Source organism: Gymnogyps californianus, chromosome 23 (assembly GCF_018139145.2).
Source record: "Gymnogyps californianus isolate 813 chromosome 23, ASM1813914v2, whole genome shotgun sequence".
Lineage (NCBI taxonomy): Eukaryota > Metazoa > Chordata > Aves > Accipitriformes > Cathartidae > Gymnogyps > Gymnogyps californianus.
Genome location: NC_059493.1, coordinates 3,358,306 through 3,385,860, shown reverse-complemented (window position 1 = coordinate 3,385,860; position 27,555 = coordinate 3,358,306). Strand labels below are relative to the sequence as shown.

Genomic DNA, 27,555 nt, shown 5'->3' with positions numbered 1-27,555 from the left:
GCGGGAGGCGGCGAGCCGCGCTGCCCGGCGCAGCGGCTGAGGGCCCCGGCTCCGCGCCGGGCGGAGCGCACCCCCCCCCCCCCCCCCGTCTCTCTTTTGCAGCCCACCGTCCTCGCCCGGATTGGGGATCTACCTGGCCGCCTTGGGAATTATTTTTTTGTTGTCGTTGTTCCCCTCCTTTTTTTTTTTCTTTTTTTTTTTTTTTAATTTTTTGCACACGTGGAGGAACGCGTGGATTTACTAACATGATCTTGGCAAACGCCTTCTGCCTCGTCCTCTTCGTAGGTGAGTAGCCCCGGCGGGGATGCCCGCGGGTCGGGAGGGCTGCTGTCGCCTGGCCGGGCAGGATGGCAGAGGTGGCGTGTCCTTCCCCGGGGTGAGGGGCTGCGGGGGCTGGAGAGAGGGACCGGCGCTCCTCCGAGGTGGGCACTGCTCGGGTCTCGGTCTGCATCAGGAGAGGGACAAGGCGAGACGAGGATTTTAACTAGGGACAACTTTATTTTACTATTCTCTATCAAGCTTAAAACGGGGGGGGGACAGGGGACACACGGACGACAACCCCAGCCGCCCCATCGGGGCAGCCCCCGCCTCTGGCACCGCACGGCCGCGGTCGCGATCCAAGGGAGCGGGCAGGATCAGCGCTCAGCGTGCGGCAGCAAAGCCCTGTTCGTCTTTGATCCCTTTTCTCCTTGTCAAGCCTACGTGGATTTGCATTTCGGAGGATAGCTACCCCTCTCTCCCCCCCACCCATGTCTCCCAGCGCCCTCCAGCCGCTGCTGCCGTGGCTGCCGCCCCCCCCCCCCCCCGCCCCTCGCCCTCGCCGTTCCTGCTAGTGCATGGGAACTCGGCATGGAGAATCGGTTCGGAAAGTTGAGCTAATTGCATGTGTGTGTGCGTGGGGAACCGCTGTCCCTTCTGTTGCAATTCGTGCGTGTTGCTTTAGATCATGCGTGAGTTATTTAGGAGCTCTGCCTCTGCCAGGAAGAAAGCTTAGCATTTCTAGGGCAGCCTCCTACGGAGACGGGGAAGGTGCAGCCGAAAAGGGGGGGAAGTCGGAGATCGTGGCGGGTCTGGGGTGCGAAGGAAGCAAATGAGAAAGGTCCTTTTTTTCGCCTCCTGCGAGGCTGGGTGCACGCAGGTCCGTGACTCGGTCGCGTGCCGTGTCGTGCTCCAGACGCTGTTATGGCAGCGCCCACACCCCGCTGCCTCTCCACGGGTGCCTGCGTGCGTGTGATCCCCAGCACACTGCAGCAGCCAGCGCCTGGAAAAACTCTGCTGAGCTCGCCTGGGCTGGAGGAGCGTCACCCTGCCTGCGAGGACAGGGAGAAGGGACGGGGAGCTGCTGAGGGAGACTTGAAGGTTGGCAGAGAAGGTTGGCTCCTTCCAGAGCATCCCACGGTGCAGGGCTCGGGGTGCAGGCGGAGGGACCACCGTGCGCGGGGTGCTTGGCATCCCTGGGGAGCGCTCTGCTCCCTGGATGAAATGGGGGTGACAGGTTCTTCCTCTCCCCTGCTCCCCGCCACAATCCCCGTCTGGCGAGGGGAAGGGGTGCTGTGCCGGTGGGGGGAAGCTGGTGCCTCACACACCTTTCTGTGGGGTGGGACACAGGCCTGAGCGGTGGGGGGCTGAGCCCCAATTTGGGGTGCTCTTCCCCGTGACCTGCCAGCGGCAGAGTGTGCCGGGGAGTGTCGGGGCAGGGGGGCACGAGCCCTGCCTTCTGAGCCAGAGAGAGCAAGGAGGGATGCTCTGGGGGCAAGGTGGGGGGCACAAGTGGGAAGACATCTGGGCAGGGGAGAGGAAGGGCTCTCCAGCGCTGGCTCGGGGGGCAGCTGGCCGCTGGCCGTGTGTACGCATGTCTGACTCACTGCTGGACATCTCACGAGCGAGATTCAGGAGGACAGGGACCTGCAGGATGCCCCACCTAAGGCATCCAAACCGTGGTCCGTTCGCCCTCGCAGCGGGGGTTGCATGAAAGCAAGACCCTCTGCCCCCTTTCCTGGGTGCCCCAAAGGTTTCATGGGTGCCGGGAGCGGGGGGAGGCCGGGCGGGGAGGCTGTCCTCCCCCAGCCAGAGGAGCTGCGACACCCTGAGCAGTGACTGCAGGGAAGCCGTACCCTCAGATTGAGCGTTAGGGATGGGGATCATCCTCCCGCTTTCCGAAGCAGCCCCCCATGGCGTGGCCTCGTGGTGAGGAGCCCGGGAGAGCGGGGCCCGGCACGGAGGAAGCCTAGCTCTTCACATCTGGGCTCTTCTTTCCGATGAGCCAAAAAAGCCCTTCGGTTGGGAGAAAGCGATCGCTGCCAGGCTGGGAGGCTGCACGTTCCTGAGCAATTTTTTTTTTTTTTTGAGTTGAGTTGGGAGGATAAATATTTACCTCTAAAGCTGCCTGTGTCCAAAGGTCTCTGGCAGGACCAGTAGAAGGAAACATGTATTACAGCTAGAAAAGCATCAACACAGCCTGATGCTGCTGGGGGAAGCTGCGGGAGCGAGAGGAAAGCGGGCCATCGCGTTGTTTGCTGGCTGTCGGAGGCTTGTGCATCTGCCTGCAAATCCTTGCTGTGCTCCGACACCCCAGAGACTGATGAGGATTAGGTTTAAATTCTCTGCAGATGTTTTATTGATGTGAGTTTAGCGAGTGTGTATCTGTAAGGCGATTTCTTTTGGCTAGAAAAAAACCCCTCAGCCTGCCCCTCCATCCAAAATCCCCACCTTGCGCCTCTGCGGGGGTCTGTGGAGCTTTACCCGGCTTGGCAGTGCCGCAAGTGGGGAGGAGAGGAGGGCCTCAGGAAAAAACACTGACCTGGCAGCCAGGGCTGAGCGTGCTGCTGGATTTGGGGAGACCGAGCTGTCCTGTGCGGGCTGTGAACCACAGGGAAGGGCTGCTTCTGCCCTTCCTCCTCCAGCAGTATGGTTTTGTGCCGTGCTTCGGGGTCTGCTGGCACTCCCGGCTTGGATGCGGTGCGGGATGCTGCAGGCACCCTCCCGGGGCTGCCAAAGGGGGCATGCAGCACCCTGCTCTCTGCGAGGCCATGGAAGCAAGGCGGCAAAAGCCGGGAGACCGGGGCCAGCTCACCACCATGCATCCCTCCTGGCTCCCAGGCGGGTGGATTTACTGTTGGGCTTCTCATCCCGGCATGAGTGAGTGCCCGCCCCAGCACCGGGGTGTGCTGCCGAGGGTGCTGAGACCCCTCATGAGGATGCTCCATGTGGTCCAGCGCCTTTTGCATCAGGGCAAGGCTGTCTCCCTTCCCTGCCTGCCTGCCAACACCTCCAATCCCTGCCTGGGAGGCCCATGGAGCCAGCGTGGAGACAGGAGCACAGCCGGAGGAGAGGCTTCGGGCGGCTTTTTGGGAAGAGGCTTCATGGCATCGGCTGGAGAAGACCCAATTGGAGCTGAGACCTGGGCTTGCACAGGGCAGAGGGCTCGGGGCGAGCACCAGACGGATCTGCAGCTGAGCTGGGCGAGGGCGGCGGAGGAGGAATGGCACATGGTGGAGCTGTGGGATGGCTCTCGGTGCCTGCGAGCCGATTGCCCTGGGGCCGACGGCTGCAGCAGGAGCAGGTTGTCCCAGCTGCTGCGCTGGGTGCCTCGGGCTGGGGTTTCCCGGCGTGTAAAGGTGCAGAGCTGGCCCCTTTCTACTCAAAGCACCAAAGCATCATCCATCTCCTGGCGAAGAGCTGGCATTTCTGCCCTGAGGAGCATTTGAGGATGCTTGTTTCTCCTCCACCAGTCCAGGCTGTGTGTCAGGAGTGAGTGTGCCTCCGCTGCTCATGGATCCTGCCTGCCTCCCATGTGGAATATAATCCTGAAAGGCCAAGGAGGGCCTTCCCACGGGGCATCTGCCACCCAAAATTGGATCTAACGTGGGTGTAGGGGCTCTGCACCTGCTCCTGGTTACCCGGACACCCTCCAGACCTCTCTGAACTCAACAGTGTTTGTTCGGGGGCATCGGCTGAAGACCAGGAGGACGGGATCTGTTCCTTGGCCTGCCCGCAGGCAGCGGAGGTGTTTCCACTCGAAGCTGCTGCCCATCCTGCTCGTTCACCCCCGGCATTGCCCCATCCCTCCTGCAGAGCCGTCCGAGCCCCGAGCATCCCCTCTCCTCTCCCCACGGCCCGAGAAGCGTGTCCCGACTCGGCGAGGTGGGCAGAGGCGTGCGTGGCCGCCTGCTCCTGTGGCCGCTGGCTCCCGTGGCACGCAGGAGGCAGGGGACGGGTGTCCACCCCAGGGTGGTGGCAGGGGACAAGCCCTGCCTGCATGCAGCCGCCTGCGTGGGGGAGCTGCTGCTGGGGCTGAGCGCCCGCCAAGCATGGGAGCTGCCTGCGTGTCCTGGTGGGTGGGTGGGTGGGGGGACACGGGTGGCCTTTGTCACATGCCTGTAGGTGTCACTGTCCCCCTGCCATACCCAGCCGAGTGGCCACGGGTTGGAAAGGGGCTGGGAGCTGGCGGGTGAGGTTTGCTGTGTCCCTGTGGTGCCTTGCATGTGGCAGCAAGGGGAAGGGGAAGCTGCTCCCCAGGGCGCGGGGGCAGGAACGGGTGTAGGCATTGCACGAAGTGGGGTCTCCCTCTGCATCACCCTCCGGGGCAGCCGAGGATGCCCTCCAGGTCCCGTCGTGCCCATCTTTGCCTGCTCCAGGGCTTTCCCTGCCCGCAGTTGCAAGTTGGCAGATGGGGGGGGGGTCAGGAGTGGCAGGGGGTCTTGCCCACCCCGTCCCCATCGCTCGGCTGGTGCAGGCATGGGGGGAGCAGCCGTGCCAGCGCTGCCTGTCCCCCTTCCCCATGCACCCGTGCTGGGACGGGCCAGTGGCCTTGCCTGGGATTGACTTGGCAAGAATCTATTTCAAAAAACAAAAGAAAATGAGAAAATGATAGAAACAGCATGAGAGCTGAGGGAGTGCCGGGCGGAAAGGGGAGGGCTTGCCAAGGCAGGGTCCAAGGAGCAGGCAGTGGCTGTGCACGGGCAGGAGTCGGGCGAGCTGGATGGTTGCCACCCCGAGGGGCGACTAGCACGGAGGCACACAGGAGGCCATCCCCGAGGGGAAGAGTTTGTACTGAGCTGCAGCTGATCTGCAGCCCTGCCAAGCCTGAGTGCTCAAAAACCCATGAGTCAGATGCCCTAAAAATCCCGTGGCAGGCCCGAAAACGATGAGCTGCAAAATAAAAACCAAACAGCAACGGGCGCAGAGAGTTTGGATGGGCTTTCTGCTTCCCTTGACTCCTGAGAGGTCATGTGTGGAGGTTCATGTCCCCAAGCACTGGGGCTAGAAACACGCTGTGTTTGTTTATTTGCCTGTTTGGTTTTAATAAGAAACAGAGAGTTCCGTGGCATCACGTGGCTCTGGTAGCCGAGGTGTTGGGTTAACCCTCCACCTTCCCCACCCCACGCCTTGGGGCACGTCACCGCTGCCGGGGTGCCCTGTGACATCCCGCTTGCTTTTTCAGGCCACCGGCTGAGTTTTGCCATGTTTGACAGCCCCCGGCGGGGTTACGGCTGGGGACACATCCAGGCTCGGTTTAGGCCTGATGGAAGGATGCTCTCCCTCTCTGGAGCAGCCCGAAGGTGGCTCTAACACCAGGGACCAGTTGGGGACCGTGGCTGGGGCACGGGCTGATGTGTGGGACCCCGGGGAGGGGATGCAAGGGGTTCGCCCCACCTGGTCGCCCTCCCTCACCTCTCTCTGCCCTCATCTCTCCTTCCCCTGCCCCTCGCCCAGATGAGATCCTCCGCTCGCTGGCTGGCCCCCCGTCCCCGCCGGGGCAGGACCCCCATGGCTGGCGGGTGCCCGTGGACTGCGTGCGAGCCAACGAGCTGTGCGCGGCGGAGCCCAGCTGCAGCTCCCGGTACCGCACGCTGCGGCAGTGCCTGGCCGGCCGCGACAGGAACACCATGCTGGCCAACAAGGAGTGCCAGGCAGCCCTGGAGGTGCTGCAGGAGAGCCCCCTCTACGACTGCCGCTGCAAGCGAGGGATGAAGAAGGAGCTTCAGTGCCTTCAGATCTACTGGAGTATACACCTCGGGCTGACCGAAGGTACGGGGCAGGGCTCCGTGGGGTTGCAATGGGGTGGAGGGTGCTGGAGGAGAGGTGGTCCTGACCCACCTCGAGGTTGGGAAGCTCCGAGGGCACCTCGCTGCTCTAGTAAAAATGGGCTGAGCAGCACCCTGGGCTGCACGGGCACCCCAGGCAAGGGAGACGGTCCCCCCTTTCTCAGAGGATGCTGATGGGGGCCAGGCTGAGAGCTGGGCTGCCCAACGTGGGCGTGGGGCAAGGGAGAAACGGGCTGGGGGCTGTGTTTGCAGCAAGAGCTAAGCGCTATCATGGCAGAGCTGTTGTGCCCGGGGAATCCGGGTACGTGCAAGCCTGGGCAGGGCTCCCCTCCAGCCCGGCTCCCTCCCTCCTGCCTGCCCCAAAGGAGGAGATGTGCCCGTGGGGTGCAGAGGGAAGCAAGGCTGGGGCATGGTTTTGCGCCTCAATGCCAGCTGTGGGGATCTCTCGGGGTGCAGAGGTTGTCGCTGCCTCCTCGGCCCCCCAGCCCCCCATTAGCCCTTGCACCGGTGGGATTTGTGGGCTGGGGAGCAGCAGGGAGGGCTCGCTGGGGTCTCACCTTGCGGAGAGGCGATGCACCAGAGCCTGCCTTAATTGCAGCCTGGTGAAGGAGTAAATCAAAGGCTGGAGCAGTGCAGGTAATTGAAATTGGATTTTGCTAGCCCGGGGCTGGTTTGTTCATTGAAGGCAGGATTATCTACTGCCTGAAGGCAGGGGGAGGTCACAGACTTCACCCACTGCCCCTCGCCCCTCTGCAAGGGCATCACCGGGGCTGGGGCTGCCCCGGGGGCTCGTGCTGCTGGTCCAGGGCTGCAGAGGGGCACTTTACTGGGCTCAGAGGGAGCAACCGGCTGTGAGGGGCTCAGCTGGGGCTGGTGCCGGTGCTGGTGGGATTTGCTTTGCTGTCGTGTGGGCTCTACCCACTCCTGCCACCCCTACGCAGCTCTGCCAGCACCCGGCTGGCCCCGGACTGGAAAGGAGCTGAGCCAGCATCAGTTTAACAGTATAGATCCCTTTAATGGGCTTATGACTGGCTCTGCACGTGGAAGCTCTTAAATCCAGCTTCAGCTTGTGCAAAACCGCCTGTACCAGAGCCCCTGAGTTGCGGCACAGTCCTCGCAAGGGCACGTGCCCGCCTGGCCGGTGGCAGCTTGCGAGCCGGCAGACCCTCGGCCACCCGCAGCACCCAGTGTGTTGGCAGCTTGGCCGCACTCCCACCCATGATTTGGGCCTGTCAAAATGCCCGTTCCTCTGCTGTTTCATTACCCCGGCTGAAAGCCACCTCCCTTAGCGGCTTGAGCTAAAGGGGTTCATTTGATGGAGCCCGCGGAAGAGCCTCCATCCCTGGCAGCCACGTTCCCACAGCGGGCGCAGGTCTCTGACCTCCCTCCTGAGCTGGGATTGAAGCCAGAGGAGGTGGTGGTGGTGCTGGGAGGGCTTTGGTGGCCGCGGCGAGGATGTGGGGAGCTGTACCTGAGCGTGCAGCCTCCCGGGTGAAATTGCCTTCAAATCTGAGTCAGTGCAGGGACTAGCGAGCCCAAAAGCCAGCCCAGAGCAGGAATTACTGCTTAATTGTTTTCTACCCCTCATTAGCAGCCTTCATTCAGCAATTTCAGAGGGCTTTGCAAACATGAATGAAGGATGCTTTACTGCTTGATGGGTACTCCAGGACCTGTACCTGGAGGAGGAGGAGGAGGTGGGAAGAGAAGTGATTATACCAAGTCTTAAGGAGAGGTAGAAGCTTCGGGGAGATCCAGCAGCTCATAGTTTTAAAGTGCATAAACCAGTGAGTGTAAAAGCAATGAGGAGCCCAAGGTAGACCCTGGTCTTCTGCCTTTTAGCGAAGATGCTGTGCCCGGTGGCCTCCCGTCCAGCCCATCGTCTGCGGGAGCTAACCTGTCCCTGCCATTAAGGAGGACTGCTTTCACTCCAGTCTCATTCCTGGAGGTTAATTGCATCTCAGTGAGCTCAAGAAAAGTCCACTGCCCTTTTAATGCTCAGTAATTTTCCTAGCAAGCAGCAGGATTCAGCTAGTATTTAATTATTTATTGCATTGGCAAAGCAATATACCGGGAGGTTACAGTGTTTCCTAAATGCACTTTAATAAAGGTGCTATTTGTCATCGGAGCATTAGGAAACCTGGCGAGGCGAAGGGGCTTGGCCTGAAGCGGGAGGACTTTGCAGGCTGCCTGGAGCGTGTTTCCTGCCCCGTGATGAGCAGCAGCAGCAGGAGCCACCCTTGGCCCCGGCGGGGGCTGTGGCACCCATGTAGCATCACCCGGCATCACCCTGAGGGTGGTGGCAAGGCCAGGCGCAGGGTGATGGGCTGAAAATCCACCGCCGCTGGAGACAGCCCAACCTGGCATCCCACCGGGGTCTCCCTGGCCAGACACCCACCTCTGTCCTCCCGAATTTCCAGGGAACGGCGCTGAGGAGCTGCTGGGCTTGGTGCAAGCCCTCCCGCATTGCTCCCCGCTTCTTAATGAGCTTGTTTTCCAGCGCAGAGTTTCAAGTGGCTCCTTAATTACATGGAAAAGATGCTGCCGCCTTGGGCTAATAATAACTCGGTAGAACACGCGTGGGCTGGAGCGGTCCCGGCTGCCGGGGTCCGTCCCCGGGGCAGCCCGGGCTCACCCACAGCGAGGGCAGGCGGTGCGGGCAGGGATCCTGCCGAAAGGGCTGCCAGGCACAGCGGAGATCGATGCTCCGGGCTGCTGGTCAGCCTCTGACTGGGGCTTTCAAAGTCCAGCCATTGATTATTTCTTTTATATATCTTTTTTTTTTTTTTTTCCCCCTGTGGCTGCTGGGGTTTGAGGAGAGCGTTTCCTCTCCTGAAATCAGCCTTTTCGGGAGTTACACAAAGGGCAGGCAGCAAAAGCACGTGGGTTGGCACTAAAATCAAAGATGGGAGAGAGAGGGTTTGCTCCCAGCCTGAGGACAGATGGACCGTGCTCAGGCTCCCTCCGGAAAGTGCGGCTTGCGATGGATGAGCCCCTGGAGCGCAGCGTGGGTGGGTCAGTGGTGGGGATGCTCTGGTGCTCAAATGGTGAGGCTCTCTGGTCAGGTCTGTGTCCCCCCACTGAAATATTTCCATCTTCCCAAAGTGCATCAGAGGCAGAGCGGAGAAGAAAACAATCTTTACTGGTGGCTTTTTTAGGCAAATGCTTTTTTTTGCAACAACAATAGAACAATCCAGTGTTGAGTATAGACCCTAAAACTTTCAGCTTGCAGCTGGCCCAGACTCTGCGCACGTAGTCATGAAACATTGACCTTTCAAAGCTAAATTCCCTCAACTCTTGAGGTCAGTTTGAACGCGGCCGCTGCCAAACCTGACTTGCACAAGGAGCTGAGCTTGCGGCAGGATCCAGCCGTCAGGCAGCTGCAGGCAGCAGTGCAGATCTGCCTGTCCGGCCACAAACTCCCAGCCAGCAAGAATTAAGCTGAGTTGGTCCAAAATGGGCTTTTCCTTTCATTGCAGGGCAGTGATTTAAATGCTTTTTGGGTTTCCCTCCCCAAATTGTGATTGCCATGCCGGGGGGGTGCCCACGCCCGGCCGTAGCCTCGGTGGTGGCTGAGGTTATTCACTGTGGTTTTTAATTTGCTTCTTCTCCCCCTTCTCTTTCTTCCCTCCCACTCTAGGAGAAGAATTTTATGAAGCTTCCCCCTACGAGCCAGTCACCTCTCGTCTCTCTGATATATTCAGACTCGCTTCAATTTTCTCAGGTAATAAAAGCAACATGCTTCTGCTGTTTTATCTTCTGTTGCCTGTGAACGTAGACCTGCTACCGAGCTCCCTGGCAAGGAAAACCTGCAACTCCTTCCCCCGTGGTTTGGTCCTTTGCTCCTCCAGCTCCTATGGCCACTCTCGTGCCCGTCTCTTCTCCCGTCGCCCCAGATCTGACACCTCGAGCATCAGTTGAGGGCGACACGTGGCCCCCCCGCAGCCGGCCGGGATGCTGATGCCTGATGGAGGGGAGTGATGTAGGGGCTGGTTCCCAAGTGCTGCCAGGGTTTGATGCACTTTGGGACAGATCCTCTCTGTTTCAGACCTTCCCGGTGGGATCAGACATTGCTGGGAGCGGGTGAGCCCCGGCTGAGGTGGGGGCTTGCTCTGAGCCCCTGCCCGGCAGTGACGGCAGAGCCACGGGCAGCAGCCTCCTCCTCCTCCTCGGGCTTCCCATTTCCCCGCAGGCTGTGATTTAGGTTTTTACCTTTTGGACTCAGCTGCCTCCAACCGTGGGCTTGTGTCAAATAGCTGCGGTGGGCTGGAGAGCCTGTAATTCCCTCGTTTGTCTTGCCGACGTGTCCCCTCGTGCAGCCGAGTGTCACGAGTGTCACGGCATTAGGCAGGAGAGGAGGAGGAGGCCTGGGCACAGCCCGGGCTCCGGGGGGGGACCAGACCCTCCCGCTGCCCATCCATCACCCTACGGAAAGCGTTTTGTCTTCTGGAAGATTTGGGATGCCCCGTATATGGGGAAGCCGAGGGGGGGACTCTGTTTGCTGTCCCTCCCTGGGGCAGCTGCTATGGAATGCTGCTGGGAGAAGGATGCCGAACGCTTCGGAGCATCTCTCTGCCTCCACATCCTCCTCTCGGGAACCCAAACTCCGCCACCATCCTCAGGAACTTTTTTTGCCATCTATTTCCATGACAACCCTCCATGCTGCCACTCCCCCCTCCCTTTTCAAATTAGGTCAGCAATGCCTTGGCTTCTCCTTGCTCCTTCTCCTCTTAACCCTTTCCCCGAAAGCCGCTCACCGCCGCGGGGTTTTGGGGGTCCCTGTGCCCCCAGACCTCGTGAGGTGCACATGGGCAGAGCGTGGTGGCACCTTGGGGACCCCACAGTGATGCTGTGCCCCCCGGGCTGTGCAGCCCTGCCCGCAGCCACCCCGGCTCGCTTGGGGACACCTCGGAGGAGGGCTGTGACGCCGCATCCCCTCGCTGCCATCACCAGCCGGGTTTTAGCTCCCGAAACGAATTTGCCAGGCTCCCTCCGGGGAGCTTAGCACCGGTTCAGGATGACGATGCCACCCCCTCCCGTCTCCCGCACGTCTTTTTGGATTACATTAGCGTCAAGGAAATATTTTAGCTGCTTGAAAGTATGAAAAGCAAAGTGTCTGGAGTGGAGGATTAAACGCTCATGGGTTGATTTATTCATAAAAGCAAAGCGAGAGGAGAAGGAAGCCTGTCTGGCAATTTTGGGGCTGGAGGAAGGGGGGAATTGGCTGTTGTGCTCAGGAGATGTGCTGTGGCCATCGGAGTGGCCTCATGCTTCTTCCACCACTTCTCCATCCCCCTCGCATGGGGCTGGAGCGGTGGGAGCAGCGAGCGGTTGTCCCCCGGGACCCCCAGCCCCGACCTAGAGCCCAAACGATTGAAGCAAATGAGCTGTTAGTGTTGTTTCTTGATAACAAGGCTGAGGCAGAGTGCTGCTAATTGCCTGTGGGGATAGCGGAGGGATTACCTTACCTTTCTAGAAAGAAGGGGCTGTGTAAGCGAGGAGGGTGGCGATGCACGCTGCTGTGCTCTGATTGCTCGCGCCCTCGATGGGCAGCCTGCCGGGACCGGGGGGGCTGGTGGCACCGCGAGCGAGATCGAAGCACCACGAGCGAGCACCGCAGCCCTCCCCATGCACGGGGCTTTGCGTTCTCGGCCCCCCCCCCATGGAGCAGAGCATCCCGGGCCCGTGGTGAGGATGCCAAGGGGTGCCGGAGCCTGCCCAGTGGAATCCACAGCCTGCAGGGAAGAAGGAAGAGGCTCCGGTTGGGAAACCAGCCCCACGCTGTGTTTCTGCCTGCGTGGGCACCAACCCGGGGCAGCAGCACCCGAGAGACGAGTGGGCGTCAGACCCCTGAACTCAGCCCACGCTGCACGGCACGGAGTGGGCTTGCAGGCAGCGCTGCCTTCCCCATTGCCCTCCTCCTCCTCTTCTACCCCGACCCCGTCCTGCACCGAGAGGCCACGCAGAGCCTGCTGAGGGGACGGCTGGTGGCACCAGGTCTCCCAGCGCGGTCCCCTCCCCGGCTCCTTGGCTCCCATTTCCTTCTCTCCTCATGAAATTTTCATGCTTGTGCTTTATTAATGAGCTCCCCAGAAACCCTGTGCTTTCAAGCATCAGCTCTATTAAAATGCATCCAGGTCCCTGCAGGTCTCAGGCAGGGCAGGAGCGATGCTCCGGAGGATTAGACAATAAGCTGGCACTTTGCACAGATCCCAGGCTCGTGCCGGAGAGCGGCCGCACTGGCTGTTAACTGCTCGCAGGGCTCGGAGCCGGGGCAGCCGCCAGCACACTTGGGTGCAGAGAGAGCTCGGTGCGTCCCCCTCAAATTCCGGAGCTGGTCTGGGCAAGGAGAAAAGAGAGCCGTTTGTCCCCCATCCTCTGCAAGCATCTTTTTCCCCTTCTGCTCCTCTGACATCAGCGTCATGAGCTGTCTCCATCCTCAGCCCTCAGCTGGAGGGACCCGGGCTGCAAAATGGCAGTCCCTGCCCCATCCCGTCTTTGGGGCTTGGCTGCACGGGGAGGGTGTGAAGCCTCGAAGGACTTGTCTTCACCTCCTTTCCCCCCTCTCGTGGCTTTGTTCCTAACAGGGCTTATGGCCCAGTTGCAGGAGGAGCCGGGAGGAGGATTCCCCCGCCCAGCGCAGCGCCGGTTCATGCTCCAACCATCCATCAGCTCAAACATCTCTCTTAGCTTAGGCGACCTTCTTGCCTCTTGCACTATTTTTCAAGGCAGATCTACTTATAAATCATGTATCATAAGAAGTATTCACTTTACGTATGTCTTACCAAATTCCCCCGTCCCCGGTAGATCTCCACGGGGGGTGTTCATCACTGGATGACACGTTTGGCATTTGGAGGGCTCTCTCCGAACAGCTTTAGCCCCCCGGCTCTGGGGTCTCATGGTCTCAGCCGAGGGATGCTGGCTCTGGGTGAAGGGGACCGCAGGGACCCCACAGTTCTCACAGCACGGCTCGGGACTGGTGGCACCGAGCCCCTGGCAGCCGCAAACGTCCCCCGAGGGCAGCGGGACGTGGGTCAGGTTTGCATGGGATGGCACGGGGGGGGCTTCCAGCTTCGCCTTTTCATCAGAACCCCTTAACGTAGGCAGTGCCGGGCTGGCAGCTCCCGGCTTGGAGGCTCATGCCCAGTTGGATAAGACAGTGGGAAAATGAGACAAAGTCGGGTCCCGTGCTGCAAACAACACCCCAAAACGCTGCTCACCCGCAGGGCAGCCCCCGTGGGCAGCTGGGGGAGGCAGAGGGAGGTGGGGGGGGAATGCTGGCCCAGGCAGCTGCCTGCTGTTTGCCGTTAGCAGGGTGCTACAAAGATGTCTGTTAGGAAACCCTCCTCGGTGGTGGTGTTTGTCTTTGCCAGCAGAAGCTGGGAGACAACGGAGGAAGCCATGGCCTTGGGTGGGCTGCGGAGGGGAGGAAATTAGGGACAAGATGGCTAGTGCAGTCAGGTGGCTTCTAAAATAGCGCCTGGGCTGCCGAGGGCGATCCATCATTTTGACAAAAAAAAAGAAAGAAAGAAAGAAAATTCAGCGTTTGTTCCCGCGCAGTGGTTTGGCTTCATCCATCCTCTCCCTGTTTACTTGCTGATGGCTGGGATTCCCGGGGCAGATGTGGGATCCAGCCGGTGCGGGGTGGGTGGCCAGTGCCTGGCTCCGGTGACAGCCTTGTCCCCATCGTCCCTGCCTGGGCAGTGCTCAGCCCTGTGGGGAGCTGGCTGGGGGTGACCCGGTTTTGGGGAGCCCCAGGAGAGGATGCGGGGGCCAGGGGGGCCCTGTGCCGCTCGGCAGATTATTCTGCTTTGGAGCAGGCTGAATGATTAGTGATTATTCTTTGAATAATTGACAAATACCGCAAATTCGTGGCATGAATTATGCACTGAAGACTGTTTGACCAGGTCCCTCCGCCGCATTCGGTGCACATTAACCCTTTCCGTGCTGGAGGAAGACCTCCAAATCGTGCAGGGGGATGGGGATGAGGGGGGAGAACCGCAGCAGTGCATCCAGCCTCTTCCCCGCTGCCACCGGGCAGGGACAGGCTGTGCCAGAGATGCCAGGGGTCCCACCAGTGCCAGCCCCTTCTCTGTGGCATCTCCCCAGGTTGAGGGTACCTCCCCATCCCTCAGTGCCATGCTCACCCCTTCTCCCTCTCGCTCTCCGGGCAGGAATGGACCCCGCCACCAACTCCAAAAGCAACCACTGCCTCGACGCGGCCAAAGCCTGCAACCTGAATGACAACTGCAAGCGCCTGCGCTCGGGCTACATCTCCACCTGCAGCAAGATCTCGGCCACCGAGCACTGCAGCCGGAGGAAATGCCACAAGGCTCTGCGCCAGTTCTTCGACCGTGTCCCCAGCGAGTACACCTACCGCCTCCTCTTCTGCTCCTGCAAGGACCAGGCTTGTGCCGAGCGCCGGCGGCAAACCATCGTCCCCTCCTGCTCCTATGAGGACAAGGAGAAGTCCAACTGCCTGGATCTGCGCAACACGTGCCGGACGGATCACCTCTGCCGGTAAGGGCTGTGCCGGGCTTTGTGTGGGCTTCTCCCAGCCCTTCCCAGTGCCGGAGGGGACCTGCAGACTGTAGCAGAGGTTTTGTGCGGGGCCGTGGCCGGGTTTGCAACGCTCTCTTGTCGCATGACCCCATTCCAAGTTTATTTGTTGCATTTTCCCAATGCCGTGTGGCACTTGCCGGCGGGGTCTCCTCCAGTAACAGCTGTGCAGAGAATGGGGCAGAGTTAATGGTTTTTGGCTGCTCACGGAGAGGCCGAGGTGTGGCCTCGAGTTTGGTCCCCCCTTGCTGTGGGGTGAACCCATGGGTTTGTGCGGGGCTGCATGTGGTTTGCAAGCATGGGGGCTGCCAACCGAGCCCCCCACCCCACCCTGAGCTCTGATCTGCTCCGAAACCCCCAGCGCGAAACCACGGCTCTGCCCTTCCCTGTGCTTGGCCTGGCAGGCTGCAGTGGGGCAATGGCCTCCGGCAGCGTTTGGGGTGGGATAGAGATGTGGGGCAGAACCAGAGTGGCGGGGATGGAGCTGCCATCCCCCCGAGTCCCTGGGGAGCGTGCTGGCTCTGTTCCCCACCTGGGACTGCTCCGTCTCCCCAAGCTGTGGAGGGGATGAATGTGCAAAAGGCACCGTGTCAGCGGGGGCACCCGCGCCCTGCAAGCAGCAAAATCCCTCGGCGTGCTTTCAGCATCCCCAGCGAAACTTCATGGCTGGTGAAATCCGCTGTTTTCCCCGTGGCAGAGCAAAGTTGGGAGATCAGGCTTTTGTTCCATTATGAAACTCATTATTCATACGGCAAAAAACCTCCTGTCACCCTCCGGGGGCTGGATCAGCCTCATAAAGAATACGTTTCCTATGAGGAGGAGGGTCTTTTTGCCATCAAGGTGATGGAGTTTCCCAGAGCCTGTTGGCGAAATAAATAAATAACACAGCTTCAGGTCTTCCTCTGGCTGCAAGCGAATGTGTTTGAAATGTGGGAATGTGGCTTTTTATCAAAAAGTAATACAATAAGCCAATGTCTATGAATAAAAGATACCAGGGCTGCGCCGAGTCGCGGCCAAATTAATGGTAGCACCTCTCCGTCAGCAGGCCTGATGCTTGCTCCGACATTAAATGCTGCAGATGCATCCGCTCACGGAGGGGAATAACCTGCATTAGCATCGCGTTGGGGGGGACCGGAGAGGCCACGGAGCTGCTGAGCATTAATTATAAGCCCATTCCTGCATGAAATGAAATTCCACCAGAAAGAGGTGAAGCAGCAAAGGGGGAAGCATGTGGCAGCTGCTTTGGCTGTTTGCTCCAGGTTGGAAATGCATTTTTCCGACAGCAGCATGGATGCTGCCTGGCTGGGGAGAGGCGGCCCTGGCCAGGGGCTCTCGCTCTGCAAAGCACCTGAATCTGGCATTTATCTATGCAACCAGCTTTGGGCATTGGTTTGCAGAGTTTTGCCTTAGCCTCGGCCATTTTCTCCCCGTGATGGGGCCTTGCAGGCCTGTGCATGGATGCACTCCTCGGATCTGGGCTTGCAAGAGAAGGTCCCATCCCATCCGCTCCCCTCCTGCAGCTCTGCCCCGGGGTGGGCTCTGGCAGTGTTCCCCAAGGCTCAGGCAGGCGGGTTTGCTCCAAACCCCCCGTTAAAAGCAGTTATATTAACCAGGCTGCGGCACTGGGGTGCAAGAGGGGTTAAGAGCCTGCGGCGGGGAGCCCGCACCTGGGGATGCTCGGAGATGCTGCCGCGCTCCAGCAGCTCGCTTGACCTCCTTGTGTTTGCAGCTGCGAAAGTGTTTCGAAGCGGTGACCTACCTGGGGTGAGCCGTGCCCAGCACCTGAGCTGAAGGGGGGGAAAAATAAGAATTTTTCTCTATTGCTGTTGCCTTGCACGTGAGAGAGGGTCTGGCTTTTTTCTCCCTGGCTTTTGGGATGGAGAGGGCTCTGGCAGAGCCTTCTAGCCAGGGCTGTGGGTGCACTGTGCTTTCCCTGGGAGCGGGCATGCACACACAGGCTGCACTTTACAGTCCTTGCTGCTGTTTCCCCCCCTCCATCTCTGTCTGGAGGTCTCCTGCCGGCACATCTTCCTCAGGGATGAAGGAATGGCCCTGCGTGCTGCGCCTGATGCACACATGGGCGTCACATCTCCTGGCCCATGGGGGAGTGGATGCAGAGGAGAGCTGGTCAAGCAAAACCATCATTAGCAAGAGTCTTGTGTGAGAGCCTGCTGCCCTGCCTGCTTGATGTTAGCTGCCTGACTATCCAGCGGCCATGAGTCCGTCCACCCCGGCGCTGCCCCAAATGTGGGCTGGGAGTTGCAGCTCCCATTGCTGCGGGTCCAGTTTCCCAGCTTAGAGTTGGGCATGGACTTACTTGCCGGCTGAACCCCTTCTCCCACAGCCTCGTCTCCTCCTCCGTGCACGTTCTTGGCATTTCCCAGCTGCTCCGGGCTGAGAGCACCTAGTGAGCCTGGAAAGCCCAGGCTCAGGAGCTGAATGAAATCTAAGCTGTCTAACCACCCCGTGGGTAATGCAAACTCCCCCGGCAGCTGCTGTTCGCCCTTCGTCAGAGGGTTTTGACCGATGCGGAGGTGCCACATATTTAGGATGGATTTGGCTTGGAGCAGGGGGGGTCTCATTCAGCAGTGATGCAGAGGGTCCTGCTGTGGGCTCTGTGCTTGGAGCTGCTGTGCAGACAGGGCTGCACCCGACGCAGGGCATCGACAGACTCTGGTGTGTGGCTCCAGGACCCCTTGAGATGCTGCTGGTCCAGCTCCGGGCGAGCAGCTTGCTCTGCTCTTCTGCAAAAGCCCGGGGGGGTTCGCATCCATGTGCAGCCTGGGTGAGTTTTGTTGTTTGGTGTCCCCTTTGCCGAGCGGCTCTGGGCTTGTTTTGCAGGGACAGGGTGGTCTGCAGGGCTGCCTGGTGCGCTGGGGGGGGCCTCTCCTCTCTCTCTTGCCTCTCCAAGGCCCTCTGCGTTTATAAATAACGAAAGCATTGGCAGGCAGCCCCTGCCAAGATCATCACCAGGTGCCGGGAACGCGTATAAATAGAGCGTGCAGGCTTTGTCCTCCTTCCCACGGCAGCTACACCCACCAGCCTCCACCCAGGAGCAAGCCGGCATGAAACCCCTCCATGTCCCGTCATCCCGAGCCCCTGCCTGCGGGCAAGGCAAGGCTGGGATCTGCCATGGGATTTCCCGTCGATGCCTGTGCTTATCGGGCCGGCATCGCGGACTGATGCTCGTCCTCCTTATCTGCGCACGGGACTGGCAAGGACATTGAACTCAGAAGCAGATCGGCAAGCTGCTCTGAAACCCAGCGGTGACAGGAGATGAGATAATGCTCCCGCACAGGCTGCGAGCGTAATTAAGCCTCCTGGCTGAACGCCTAATGAACGGCAAAGCCCTCTCTCCCGGGATAAGACTTTGCGGGGAGATTTCTGCTGCCATCTCGCTGTGGTCACTGCCGAGCTGGGCGCAGGGGGCTGCCCCTCTTAGGGGCTGCTGCTCCTGCAGGACACAACCCACCCTGAGGTCGCATTGCTTCCTTCCCGAAAGAAGCAGAGGAGTTGAGAGAGAGGGCAAATTAATGATCCAGCATGGAAAACAGTCATTCTGGAGGTTTTCATGGCTTTCTGCTGCTGCTTTCCAGCTGCGCAGGGCTGGGGGATAAATGGTCGTTGAACACCAGTGCCTGTCCCAGCAGTGGTCACAAAGCTGGGGAGATAAAAGCCACCAGCTCTTCCATCACGACCGAGAGCAGTTCTGCAGGTGGCTGTTTTCTGAATGCTTTGGACCGGGGTATTTTAACCAGCGGGCAGCGTCCTGGCATGGAGCAGGGTCTGGATCACCTGGGGTCCCCGCAGCTAGGAGGAGGGTGCTCTGCAGCCCCTCCATTCTGCACTGCCCTTCTGAGGGCACGAAGGGGCCAGGATGCGGCCCCCGAGCTCCCCTGCATCCCTGCATTGGGCTCAGGTCCTGGCAAGGGCGAGCGCTCACCCTGTGCCCTTCCCTTCCCGGGAGCGTGGGTGCAGGATCTGGGTTATTCTGGGCTGAAATCCTGGGCTTTGCTCTAGACAAAGCAATTCAAATGGCCTTGACCTGTGAGGCTGTTAAAAATCCCCGGTGAGATGCCCCAGCCCCAAGCCCCTTCGCCCAGCTCCCGGCCGTGAGAGCAGGAGCAATCAGGCTCAGATCGCTGCAATTTGGGAAGCTTTTCGTGCCGGGAAGCTTTTCCTGGCACAACGGAGGAGCCTGACAAACTCCCTGAGCTTTGTGTCTGATTGCAATGGGCAGGTTTTAGCTCCCAGAATACAAAACCCTTTTGCAAAACACTAACCTCAGCTAAGGGGAAAGGGAAGGGAAGGGGAGAAAAGAGCTGATTTCAGCAGCTGCAGTTTGCTGTATTTTTCATCTTGCATCAGCAAGTCAGGAACACAAATAATCTGGTCTTATATGCTTCAGTGATGCTGGTGCTGAAGAATTTCCCAGCCTCCACTGGCTGTAGTTCCTCAGCATCCAAAAGCAGGGTGATGTTTCATCTGCCTGAGTTTTCTCCCCGTTTTCAGTGTATTTGTGGCTGGGAGGGGGACGGATCCTGCCCAGCTCCTTGCAGGACCCCTGTGTCTGCATGCATTGGTGAGGTGCATTTGTGCATGGCCGAAACCATCTCTCTTTGGCTGGGCTTGGGATGCTAATTCAGGAGCGATACCCCGGGGAGGGAAAGCCTTGCTTCATCACCCAAGGACCCACGAGGGAGGCTTGGCTCGGGGTGTGTGCGAGGGAGGGAACGGATCCAGGCTGGCTTGGTATTGATTAAACACCAAATATGGGAACAAAACGCTTTTTTTTAAGCCTACGTCCTCGTCTTCATGCCCTTTGTTTAGCACAGACAAAATGCCATCTATAATGGATGTTTCCTTGATAAACAGCGGAGCGGCAGCTCAACTTTCTCATTACACCATGTAATGAGAGCGGCTCAGAAGTACGGCTCGGCTGTCCACATAGCTGTCTGGGAAGAAGAAAGAGGAGGGAAAAATGCTCCTGGATTTAACAGCGGCTCTGGGAGCTGGCAGAGAGGAGCAATGCTCAAGTCTGGAGGGGGACAGGGCATGGCTGATGGGTGCCCAGGGTGGGTGGCTGCACCAGGGCTGGGCAACCGGGATTGCAATAACCTGCCGGGGGAAGCCTCCAAATCCAACCTTTAAATTAGCAAATCAGCAAAGGTTGGTGGCTTTGGCTTCCCGGTATGGGGGGGACAGAGGGAGGGGGGCCAGTGGGGCAGCACCCCCTGGGTACCTCTCCCCTGGGACCCGGTGGGCACCCACGTGCAAAGGCAGCTGGAAGGGATCTCTCAGCTCCACGGCCACTTTGCTCAAGGCTAACCGCGCTCTTAACACAATAATAAGTCAATTCGCACTGAATAATTAAATAGAGAGCCTTCATAAGTATTGACTTAATGTGACAGCAAGTCTATACTGACTCAGGGTTTGCTTATGTAAACACAATCTCCTGTTCGGCTTAGTTAGCAGTTCAATGAAATAGAACAGTCCTTCAATTAAAATCAAATGATGCGTGCGTTTAATTCTTCCCTTCTCTTACCGGGTAATGATAGGGTTTGAGCATAGGCAAGAGGATAAAAAAAAAAAAAAAGTCTTTCAACTGCTCTTATCTGTGAGGAATCAAAATGTGATGTCCTAAAAATACATATGGATAACTAAACTTCTTAATTAATGGCTCCTAACTTAGCAGTTGGTCTGTTGTCTGTTTGTCCTAATTTTTTTTTCCTCTTGCTGGCTTAGCTCTGCTCACTCTAATTTGGGGATTTCTCCTTTGCTTCTCTCTGGTTCATTCTGGGTTTGCCGCTTTCCTGCTGCCCCCATCTCCCTGGGCGAGGGGCGGCTTTGGGATGGGGGACCAGTGCTCATCCTACGGCAAGATGCTGTGCTACCGCAGAGATATGACTTTCACTAAAAGCAGGAATAAAACCCTCCTGGTTCATACCAGAACAGGTGACTCCAGTCCTCAGAGGTGGCAGATAACTTTTCCTGGATAAAACAAATATTTCCATTGATCTTTTTTTTTCCGCTGTGAACTGTTTACTAGCTTTGGTAGAGGATCATCCAGAAAAGCGGAGTTTTGCTCCAGCTTCCCTCATTTCTTTAGCTGATCCCCGTCCCCAGGGCCCTTTGAATTACCTGGCCACCGTTCTTGGTGTTTGAGGCTAATTTTTTTTTATCTCAGCGTCTCCTGGCTTTGAAAGCATTCATCTCCAGCAGGACGAGCAGGCAAGAGCGAGTGTTGGGAGGAGGATGCCCAGCAGGCCCATGGGTTTTTCATGTCTTGCTGAGTTTTTGCATGTTGTCGCAGCTTCTTGAACATCCACTGCTCTGCGGGGAGGGGGGAGAGGTGCGTTTCCGAGCTGTCTCTCGACGCTCGTGTCTATTAAAGCCATTTTTCCTTGGTCCCTGTAAATTGCCTGTGAAAAACACGTCTTGAGTAATCTCCGCATCTCGGACATTTTCTGCATGAAATATTCAAGAGCCTGATACTGTTTGCTTTGATGGGTGGTGAGTTATTACCAGCACCGGGCTTGGACTTCTCATACGCATGCGGTGATGGGAACAATTAACACCCAATTAGGCACCTTGCATCTGTTCTGGGGATTTTTCTGCTTAAAAAATTGCAACGCGCCAACAAGCGGAAAAAACCAATCAAAAATCCTCTGCTGTGTAGGTAACTTTTAATGTCAGAGCGAGGGTGTCTTGCTGGCGCTGGCAAGCTGCTTCTGAATTCCTGCACGATAACAAGGCAAGGAGATGAGTTAGCAACCAGGAGCTGATGGGATGGTCCCTGCAACGATGCACGAAGTCCCCTAAACGGGGGATATATGTGCCAGGGGTATATGTGCACTGCAGGGACCCGGGTCCCTTGGAGGTGTCTGGAGTTGGGCAGGGAGAAAGAGAAGTATTAAAACCCCTGGAACTTGGGAGCTGCCTCCCCTTGGCATCGTCCTGCTCTTTTCACCCAGAAATCAAACATATTTTCTAGAGGCATCAAAGAGGAACAGCTTGTAACCCCCTAACTTTGAAGTCCAGCACTTGGGGCGGGTTTGGGATAGGATAGAAGTGTGTATATATATGTAATTAATTTTTGTTAATCCCTTTTTCACTCCTTATTTTTTTCAACTTGGAGGCCTTTCAGGAAAAGAACGCGCTGGTCGAGGCTGCATTCCGCAGCTCCCCGCGCCGTCGTCCTCCTTCCCCATCCCTGACCCAGCTGCCAGCCCAGCTTTTCCCAGCCCAGATCTGGCCTTTGCAGGCAGAGACTGGCCAGACCCACCTGCTGCCTCGAGCTGCCAGCCAGCAATTTGGCACCAATTCCTCCTGTTTCTGCTAAGATGGACTTGGCTCCCTCTCCTTTTTTTGCCCGGGCTCTTAAAAGCAGAAATCTGAGAAGCTATGGGCCAGCTCCAGTAAGGTTTATTCCTGGCAGTTAGAGTCTCATCCAGTGACTGCAAACTCATTGTATACAACGGAAAGAGTGACATCTGGCTTGGATATTCTGGAAAGATTACCAGCTGGCTTGTCATGTATTATGAAAAGAATAACATTTGCCTTAGAGGATGCTACAAGCCAGGAGCAGGGCCCCGGGGAGCAGCATGACAAATTTTCGTGGCGCTCGGTGATGAACTTGCCACAGTCCTTTAAGAGAATTGATGTGCCTTCGCCTCTAATTTGGGGAGAGGGGAAATGCTGTCAGAAACTTTATTTATCTCCCGCGGAGGGGAGGAGGAGGGAGTCCAAATACCTTCCTGCGATGGGGATTGTGTGAAAGGAGCAGAGCTGGAGCTTTTCTGCTCTGCAACACCCACCCTGGGCTCTTCCTTCTGCTCCCACTTTGCAAGTGGGGAGCAAAACCCCTTGACCCAAGGCTGCTTTGGCTGCAGGGAGGGCTAAGCACTGCAAATGTCACCTGGCAAAGCTTTTCTGCACATGCTGGGCTTCATGCACAGCTCCAGCGAGGAAGACGGTGTGCTGAAAGCTGAGCATCAGCCCCAGGAATGGGTGCAGGATGGAAGCCCCCAGCCTCCCTCTCTGCACCGCTGTCGTAGGGAGTTCTTCTTTGTCTGTGTGTGTCCTCGTTTCGGCTGGGATAGAGTTAATTTTCTTCCTAGTAGCTGGTGCAGTGCTGTGTTTTGGATTTAGTGTGAGAATAATGTTGATAGCACACTGATGTTTTTAGTTGTTGCTGAGTAGTGTTTATCCTAAGTCAAGGATTGTTCAGCTTCTCATGCCCAGCCAGCGAGAAGGCTGGAGGGGCACAAGAAGCTGGGAGGGGGCACAGCCAGGACGGCTGACCCAAGCTGGCCACAGGGATATTCCATACCGTATGACATCATGCCCAGTATATAAACTGGGGGAGTTGGCCAGGAGGGGCAGATCACTGCTTGGGCGATTGGTCATCGAGTGGTGAGCAATTGCATTGTGCATCACTTGTTTTGTATATTCTAATTCTTTTAGTATTATTATTGTCACTTTATTATTATTATCATTATCATTATTTTCCTTCCTTTCTGTCCTATTAAACTGTCTTTATCTCAACCCACAAGGGTTTTTTTTTTCGATCCTCTCCCCATCCCACTGGGTGCAGGGAGCGAGCGAGCGGCTGCGTGGTGCTTAGTTGCCGGCTGGGGTTAAACCACGACGACGTGCTAAATCACTAGGGAGGAAAATAAACGTGGGTCTGGTGAAAATAACATGCTCCTGTGATGGGTGAGTTTTGTTTCCAGGAAGAAGGAGAGGGAGAAAGTTGGCTCCTTGTCTCACACATGGCGCAGGAGAGCTGCAGAATCCCCTTTTTTCCTGAAATCGGTGCTTTAGCCCAAGCCCATCCTCCTTCCCTGTGTCACGGAGCAGCCGCCCCACACACGCTCCCGGCTGCATCTCTCCCTGAGGCGATGCCAGTTGCGTTGTTGCTATTTATTAGCATCCAATGTGTAGAAGAGCGCGGCGGTGCCCGAGTCCTGTCTTCCTGTTGGGAGTGCTTGAATAACCCAGATGAAGAGGCTGACCTTGCCCTGGAAATTTGCAGCCTGTCGGGAGGCCGTAAGTGGGTCAGGCAGCTGGTGTAAGTGGGAAAATAATCCAGTTCATGCCGCTGGCAGCCCATCGGCAGGCGAAAACTGAGGGCAACCTGCACGCCCAGCTACGGGCAGCAGCAAAAAGAAGGTACCAAGTGCATGGGTGGCTCTCGCCAAACCCCGGCTCAGCCGGGGAGCTCGCTGTGGGGTGATGCTGGTGTCCCCAAAGGACCAGGGAGTCCCCAGAAGAGGCTCAGCTGCTCCGCAGAAGATGGTTGCATCGGTGGCTGTGAAACCCCGTGACCTGGAAAAAGCCCCAGTCATGGATGGCTGGAAACAGCAAAAGTCCCCAGGAAACTGCTGCATTCCCACAGGGAGCATCCAGTGCCCCGGCCCAGCCCTGAGCCGCTGTGCTTTATTCGCTCTCATGTCCTTTCCCCAGTACGTAGCCCATGAAACTGCGACGGCCTTCTGGCTGCGGGCTCCGCAGCAGCATCTCTGCTCCTCCCCGGCGCTGGCTGCGGTTTTGGTGGTACCTGGCCCCTGCTCCCTTCGGGCCCTCGAGATCTGGTGTGATGAAAAGTGCTGGGTGGATGTAAGGTATCGCTGCGGATCCCTTCTACTTCATTCAATCACTGCTTCATTTGTTCCTCCATTTAATTTGATCAAAACCTTCTGAAAACAAATCATTCCTATTTAAAAAAAAAATAACACAATTTCTGCCCTTTATTTTCATCAGTTCTTATGGCTTTAGGCAGGTACTGTTGGATGATTCAATCACCGGTTGAACAAAGATGACATTTAATTAAGAAGGAAGGAAAAGGAAGCTAAAGAAAATAATGTATGCCTTCTTCTTTCTATATGAAGTGCGGAAAAAAAGAGCTGAGGAGATTTTCTGTTGTGAAGTGCAAGGCCTCATCTACAGTGTCAGCAACTTGGTTGCTTCACAACGATTCCTCCCTGTGATTGAGACCAGCATGGGCCACAATTCAGCCTCGAGGCTAGTCATTTAATGACTGAGTCAACTCGGAAAACTGCAGCCCATCCCTCTGCCCGCCTGGTCTGTCTGTCCATCCTCTTCTACATCCTTCCCCTTTCTTTATCCTTCCACCTCAGTGATTCGATCCATCCCAAGAAAAATCCCCAGAGCATCGCATGGGAAGTGTGGGTTTGTGTCAGCAGAGCCAGATTACCAACACACCTGGAAATAGCTGTGCTTCCATCCCTCCGTGCGCTTTTTCTGTGCATTACGCCGAGCAGTGAGAGAAGATGAGAAGGGGTAACCAAGCCAGTAATTGGGTTAGAAGTGAAAATCAGCTCCTCTGCTCCTCTTGTCCCTTCTTCGTTCCTCCTGGTCCTGCTGGTTCTCCCCATCTCTGCTCTTCCTGCCTTCGCTGAGCTGAGTCTGGCAGGAGGGCAGGCAGGGCACGAGCATCTCAGTCCCCCGGGGTCTCTGCAAGGCTTCCTCTTGTTTTTTCCCTTCTCAGCTGCAAAAGAAGAAAGGAAAATGTAAACTCCAACCTCAGGCATTTTAATTGCACTCGAAGCTTTAACATTTCAGGGGGAAGATAAAAACAAGCAGTGAAATTTTACAGTCGTGTAATGACGCCGGGAGCAGCGCGGCCAAATGAGGTTGTGAAGTTTATGGTGTGCTCTGCCAGTCGAGCAGCGCTTGGAAGGGGCTGGGGAGGTGGGGAGCAGGAAGGGATGGAGGAACAAGGGTCCCACGCTCGGGGGCTCGTCCCCAGTGGGGTACCCACCTGCAGGCAGGCACCCCTCCCTTGCCCATCACCCCCCGGCAGGCTGGGGCGACTGGAGGCGAGACAAGAAGTCGCAGCTCCTGAGTCTAGATCTCATTTAGATCTCCTCTCTCTATCCCATTTATCCTGCTTTCTCGCCTTTGTTTTTTTTAAATGTTGCTCCTTGCTGCTGAGTTGCTCCGTGCTGGGAGCGGCGGTGAAATCCCGTCCCTCTCCCTCTTGCTCTTTGCACCCAGGTCCCGGCTGGCCGATTTCCACACCAACTGCCAAGCCACCTTCCAGTCCCTGACGAGCTGCCCTGGGGACAACTACCAGGCCTGCCTGGGCTCCTACGCGGGGCTCATCGGTGAGTGCCGGGGGGTCGGGATGGTGACGGGTCTCTCCCACCACGGCCCCTCATCCCTCTTCCTTCTCCTCACCCGGGAGCAGGCTTCGACATGACACCCAACTACGTCGACGCCAGCACCACCAGCATCACCATCTCGCCCTGGTGCTCCTGCAAAGGCAGCGGCAACATGGAGGAGGAGTGCGAGAAGTTCCTCCGAGACTTCACGGAAAACCCCTGTCTCCGTAAGGCGCTTCCCTGTCCCTCTCCTCACCCTGCCCCATCGCCGCTGGGCTGCAGCCCCCCCATAAACATCTCCTGCCCCCCCAGGAAACGCCATCCAAGCCTTCGGCAACGGCACCGACGTGAACCTCTCCCCCAAGAACCCCTCGCCCCCCGTCACCCTGCCGCCGAAGACGGAGGAGAGCCCTGCCTTGCCGGATGACATCAACGACAGCAACACCATGTACGACACGAGCATCATCACCACCTGCACCTCCGTCCAGGTAGGACCCGAGCCCGGTCACTGCTGCAAACTGGGGGCACTGGTCTGGACCCTTGGTGGGTCTGTCAGCCAGGAGATCGGTTGCAGCCCGTGGGCAGCAAAAAGTCCTGCTCAGTGCCTGCATCTCGGTCTGGATGCAGTGTTGATACCCAAGTGCCTGGCAGGATCCGGCCATCCCTGGTAAATGAGGGTCTGGGCACTGCCCGGGGGTCTGGCGTGGGGAAGGGAGGGATCCATGCCCTGCCCATCCCCTTCCCTCGCTTGGGGCATCGTACCCTGCCTGGCATGGCGCGGTGCCCAGGGCAAGGTGAGCTGGCACAGCTGCCCCGAGCCCAACTTCTCCTGCCCCCGGCTCGTTTGGGGTGAAAACAGCTTGAATTCCACGTGGTTTTGGGAAACCTGAAAAAATATGCGTTTTCTTGCATTGTGCCGGGCTTGTGGCTTCATGCATTGCTCCTTGGGTGGTGAGGTGCTGCTGGGAGAGGAGCGGGACAGGGGGACTGTGGCCGGTGGGTGTCACAGCGGTGTAGGCAGGGTCCTCGGCAGGAGTATTTGCAGCGGGGAGCACGGGGGGAGCGAACCTGGGGCTGGGATGAATCTGCGCGAGTGCTTGCAGCCTTCTGTTGTTTGCGCTCTCTCCTGCTTCAGGCAGGAGCTCGGCAAAGACCCTGAGCTGCCCGGGGAGAAGGGATGAGCCCCTTCTCTTTCTTCTCGCCTTTCGCAAAGCTCTTCACGCTTCAACACCAGCCGTGTGCTCTGAGCCACGATTTCCAATGCCCCATGCGCAGGGCTGCAGGCATCGTCCCGCGCCCTTGCAGGGCAGCTTTGCAGCTCCCAGGGGAATTTGGGGACCCCCCCCAAACCTTGGGGTGCGACCCCGGGCAGGAGCAGCCCCGGGTGCACATACCTGCCCTAAGCTTTTCTCCTTTCTCCTCTCCAGGAGCACGGACTGAAGCTAAACAAGTCCAAAGAGCAGAGCCTGTGCTACTCAGAGGTACATTTGGGGCAGGGGGGAGCGTGGGGAGGGGGCTCCCGGGGCCGGGAGCTGTTTCCCACTGCAAGTGGCTCAGGAGGGATGTGCCAGACAAGCACTGTGCTGGGGACCGCTGGCTTTGCTGACCGGAGGGCAAAAATAGGTGTTTTCCAAGGTTGGATGCTTTTCCCCCGAAAAGGCCCTGATGAAACCCTGCTCTCCCCTTGCCCGCAGACCCAGCTCACCACGGACATCATGCCAGACCAGAAGACGTTCGTGGACCAGAAGGCAGGCGGCAGCCGACACTTGGCGGGCCGGATCCTGCCTGTTGTGCCCATCCTCCTGCTGATGCTGGCGTTATAG

General features: G+C 57.9%; 1 protein-coding gene across 1 annotated transcript; it reads left to right on the top strand.

Annotated features, from left to right (window-relative positions):
* Window positions 1–245: 245 nt before the first annotated feature.
* On the top strand, window positions 246–27,555 carry GFRA2 (GDNF family receptor alpha 2). Its single transcript, XM_050910295.1, has 9 exons — window positions 246–285; window positions 5,716–6,030; window positions 9,685–9,768; window positions 14,219–14,564; window positions 25,626–25,735; window positions 25,819–25,959; window positions 26,045–26,220; window positions 27,160–27,213; window positions 27,427–27,555. The coding sequence occupies exons 1-9, from the start codon at window positions 246–248 to the stop codon at window positions 27,553–27,555; spliced, it is 1,395 nt and encodes a 464-aa protein (XP_050766252.1).

Excerpts from the sequence above, each read along its gene's own strand:
- GFRA2 (XM_050910295.1), top strand. The coding sequence starts at position 246 with ATGATCTTGGCAAACGCCTTCTGCCTCGTCCTCTTCGTAG. Across the intron at positions 25,736-25,818 it reads CTCCTACGCGGGGCTCATCG|GCTTCGACATGACACCCAAC; the intron begins GTGAGTGCCGGG and ends ACCCGGGAGCAG. Across the intron at positions 26,221-27,159 it reads CCACCTGCACCTCCGTCCAG|GAGCACGGACTGAAGCTAAA; the intron begins GTAGGACCCGAG and ends TCTCCTCTCCAG.